At 36.7% G+C, this 4,351-nt stretch overlaps 1 protein-coding gene across 1 annotated transcript in view; it reads right to left on the reverse strand.

Moving 5' to 3' along the window:
* Positions 1-4,351, reverse strand: part of LOC101846240 (myelin regulatory factor) — a gene marked incomplete at its 5' end in the record, with an annotated part of 14,921 nt that overhangs the window by 1,684 nt on the left and 8,886 nt on the right. The window contains 4 exon segments of the mRNA XM_013086835.2: positions 476-585; positions 1,364-1,478; positions 1,874-2,074; positions 4,095-4,296. Of these exon segments, the coding sequence (XP_012942289.2) occupies positions 476-585; positions 1,364-1,478; positions 1,874-2,074; positions 4,095-4,296 (628 nt within the window).

Below are 4,351 nucleotides of genomic sequence, written 5' to 3' on the forward strand. Positions count from 1 at the left end.
AGTAATTGCTGAAACAGGTCTCCTTTTTTTTTCGGTAAGTGTTTTACGGCGCTGGCAATTGCATAAGGTCATATGAGCATGCGGAACACAATAAACATTTTCAGACGGAAGGATAGTTTCCTTTACTAGGAGTTGTTTCATTTGATGAAGAACTATCAATATAGGTTCATTTGTTTTTATTTAATTCCCAATTTAGTGACGTAAGTGTGATGTCTTACCAAAAGAGGGCCTCGACATTATGGGTTTACCCCTCCCCCCCATGAGATAAGGAGCTATGATGCCTTACTTGTTAAATAAATGAAACACCTGCTGATGATAGAGACAATTAGCCTTCCCACACTGAAATGGACCCTCATGGAGAGGGGAGAGGAAGCATGGAGCACCCCCGTCTTCCAAAGACCCCAGTTCTATATTCAAATAATTCAAGTAATTCAAGTATAAATGGAACAATTAAAAATACTGGAGTTATTTTCACCTTGTCAACAACAAGAAAGTTCTCAATGGTGTCGCCATTTGAGAGTACAACATCCCCTGTTTCTTGAACAGCATCTGGAATCGTGTCGAGGACTTCCTGAGCCAAAACGCCTGGTAGGGAAAGATAAAAACAAAAACATTATCATAAAATCGACAAAAACAGAACGTTTTCATAAGCGACAGTAACAAGAACATAATAAAACAGTATCATAAGCGACAAAAACAGAACATTATCATAAGCGACAGTAACAAGAACATATCAAAACAGTATCATAATGAACAAAAACGTGAAAAGAACAAGATAGCTTCTTCTTCATTTAACCCACTCCATCTCTGTGGTGACTGACCTGATCAGCTTCCCAAACCAAGAGTACCACTCATTTCTGCACACACAGCTGTTTTTCTACATATATGTCGTGTCCCTTGCCTTTCAAGCAGCCATATATATATTGCCATTTTAGGAAGTATACTTAGCATTATTTGTTACTACAACAAGAGTTTCTTCAATTTGGTGAGGAATTCATTCTGAATTTTGTGAGTGCAGATGATGATATCAGGTCTGTTCTTTTTCAAAGGAAAGCTCTTTTTTATGGGTGGGGGGTGTCTCACACACAAAAAACCTCTTTATCTGGGAAAAACTTTGTACTAAACCAAAACAACACTAAAATCTGGGGTGTGGAATCTCAGTGAAAAAAATATCCTTTTATCTTTTTGTAAAATACTATGCAGATATTCCTGAAAACAAGTATGAACAATGAATAGTGAAACATTATCTGAAAGTAGGTCACAGATAAGGCCCGGGCCAGGAGACGAATAACCCCTACATGGTAGTGAAAGAGTTTTAAAGTTTTTTAAGTGAATTAAAGAAAATTATCTTTCCATAGCATACCTGTGTCTTCTCTGTGGTCTGGTGGAATTCCCACCTGCTCTGCGTATTCCTCTTTAAATTTGTATCTGTAGATTCTCAACTTGGAAACATTTGCCAACTGGTTTTTGGGATCAATCTGAAATAAAATATAACGTGTGATTAGAAATGTTTTATACGTATACATTATACATTATACTATGTTTTACCTACACCCATGTCCATTTATATTTAAAAAGTGATATCTTTATAAATGTAATGGACACTGAGCTTTTTTTTTTTTTTCAGAAAATGGAATAGCGCAACATAAATGCTATTTATTATTATTATTATTATTATTGCCTATTATCATTATTATACATCATTATCATTATCATTATATTATTATAACACTGCGAAAAAATATCACCATCATCACCTTCACCAACAATAACAACTTCACCATCACTGCCATCAACAACAAAAATATCACCAAACAAACATGCATGTTCAACTCAAATCTAACTATATCAAACAAAACATTAAAGAGTTCACCTCCTGTATGTCTTCTTTTGCTCTTATATCAGACGGCTTGGTCAATTTTCCGGTCAGAGCCATGCTCCCGTGGACGGTCAAGGCTTCATCTGGGTGGTCAGTGTTGATGCCGATTCTTCCCATGTGATAGATTGAGTCCTGGGACTGACCTTTTTGCCACATGATGTCAACATCGCTGTCAAACTGGCCTGGGTTTGAGGCCTGAAGGTGTATTAAAAAAATAACAAGGTTAGGTAAAATATAAGACTTAAGACAGGTGTAAAAAAAAATGATAAGGTTAGGCAAAATATAAGACTTAAGACAGGTGTACAAAAAAAATAACAAGGTTAGGTAAAATATAAGACTTAAGACAGGTGTACAAAAAAATGATAAGGTTAGGTAAAATATAAGACTTAAGACAGGTGTAAAAAAAATGATAAGGTTAGGTAAAATATAAGACTTAAGACAGGTGTAAAAAAAATGATAAGGTTAGGTAAAATATAAGACTTAAGACAGGTGTAAAAAAAATGATAAGGTTAGGTAAAATATAAGACTTAAGACATGTGTACAAAAAAATGATAAGGTTAGGCAAAGTATAAGCAGTAAGACAATCTTTTTATAGTTTTGCAAAGTTCGCAAACTTCAAAGGTACAGTTTTCAAAAACTAGAGGATTTGCTTCAAAGGAAGACCGAGAAAAACTTGCTCAGGCACAGAACCTGAACAGATGGCAGTTGAGTAAAGATCAGGTTAATCAAGCAATGAAATGAGCGTTGAATCATAATTGTCGAGATTTGTTGCATATCTTGTTCTTGAGGGAAAAGCAGAAGACGAAGAATAAAAGTTTTTGCTTAGTGCCCCATAATGAATTTTTTGAGAAATAGCAAGAGTACAAAAATGTATTATTTCTGCATTTATCTATTGGATTTTGCGTTAATTTTTTTAAGTAGGTCTAATTTATCTCAAATAAAAAGCTCTTTTCTTAAAACCACTTAATACTTCTCCACAAATGATTAAAAAGTCACCTTTCCTTTTTCTCTTTTTCTTTCTCTATTCTATCTGCTATTGAATCAGAGGATGGCAACCACTTAGCAGATGTACTGAGACTCAAAATTGTAAATGAAGTCTTGAACATTTTATGTCCCACTGACATAATCTAGATGATAATAAAAATGATAAATAGCATTTGTATAGCGCATATCCCCGCTCGACAGCAAGCTCTCTGCACTTTACACTATATCGTTACCCCAGCAGACCACAGTATACTCAGAAACATTCTCAGCTTCCCATGAAGCATACAGTGCAAGCAGCTGATTAAGCGCTCAAACATTAACAAACTGACATCTTTCATTGTCTATAGCTGGATACCCATTCCCATCTGGGTGAAGTGAGGAAATTTTGTATTGGGTGAAATGAGGAAAATTTGTGTAAAGTGCCTTTCCCAAGTTAAGGACACAACCTCAGGCCCCTGACAGGATTTGAACCAACAACCTCACAGTTGCGAGTCTGAGAGCCTAACCACTAAGCCACCAATGCCACATAGATCATAGGAAGGCGACTGCTTCAAACATGCCGGATAAGACCGACCGCAACTGAGTGGGCTGCTGCATCCGAACAGACAGAGAGCAGCACTCGATAAATAAAAGAAAACCTTCACAACTCATGACTCAAACTCACATCTCCTGCGTGCGATGGGAAAGATCCTAACCATCAGACTATCCTGCCATAAGCTGACAAAACGCCTTTTTTTCCACTTTTGATTAGTTTTACCCTACTTGTGTGAAAAAACCAAAGTGCAACAATGATTAATTTTTTAATAGTATAGAATTCAAATTTCGGAGGAACACCATTTTTAAATAGCTACGCTGGAAAAAAGCCTCTTCAATCAAGAACCTGCTGTGAATTTTTAAAACAGGTGTTTTGTCAACATACGGCAGTATAGATGCTTATAGCTCATACATGCTCCTGTTGACTTTCTCTTAACCCTATCCATATAGGCCTCGGGGTCATTTTGTACCCCCGGGGTTGTATTCTTCACATTTTAGAATACTTCTAGTACGAAGGTCTCTTTGAAATTTTCAGCATTTCTCAAAAAATCATTTTGAAAGACTGCTATGCAAAGCGTATGGATCAGATTAACGAGTAAATTTCCTCTTTGAAAGTGGTGGCAGAGAGTTCCTCGTATGGATATGATAGTAAAACACGCCGTTCGGATAGGGTTAATTAAACAATGAGGTGACTCACCCTGACAATAATTCGGTCTGACACACTCCCCACAATCATGTAGTCCGAGTCACCGCTGTGCGCGTGCAAACTGACAACGAGCAGGAAGTAACGTTGATCAGGGTTTGGCTTCCCTTTTTTCCTCATATTGTTGTTTGTGGTTTCATTGAAGTGTAGGCGTCCCACAGTCACTTTTGTCTCCTTGTCGGCCGTGAGATCTACCCTGGAATATGCATAATATTGAAACAGCAACTTAAAAAATATGTATATAATATATA

The sequence above is a fragment of the Aplysia californica genome, unplaced genomic scaffold, assembly GCF_000002075.1.
Source record: "Aplysia californica isolate F4 #8 unplaced genomic scaffold, AplCal3.0 scaffold00511, whole genome shotgun sequence".
NCBI classification, from domain to species: Eukaryota; Metazoa; Mollusca; class Gastropoda; order Aplysiida; family Aplysiidae; genus Aplysia; species Aplysia californica.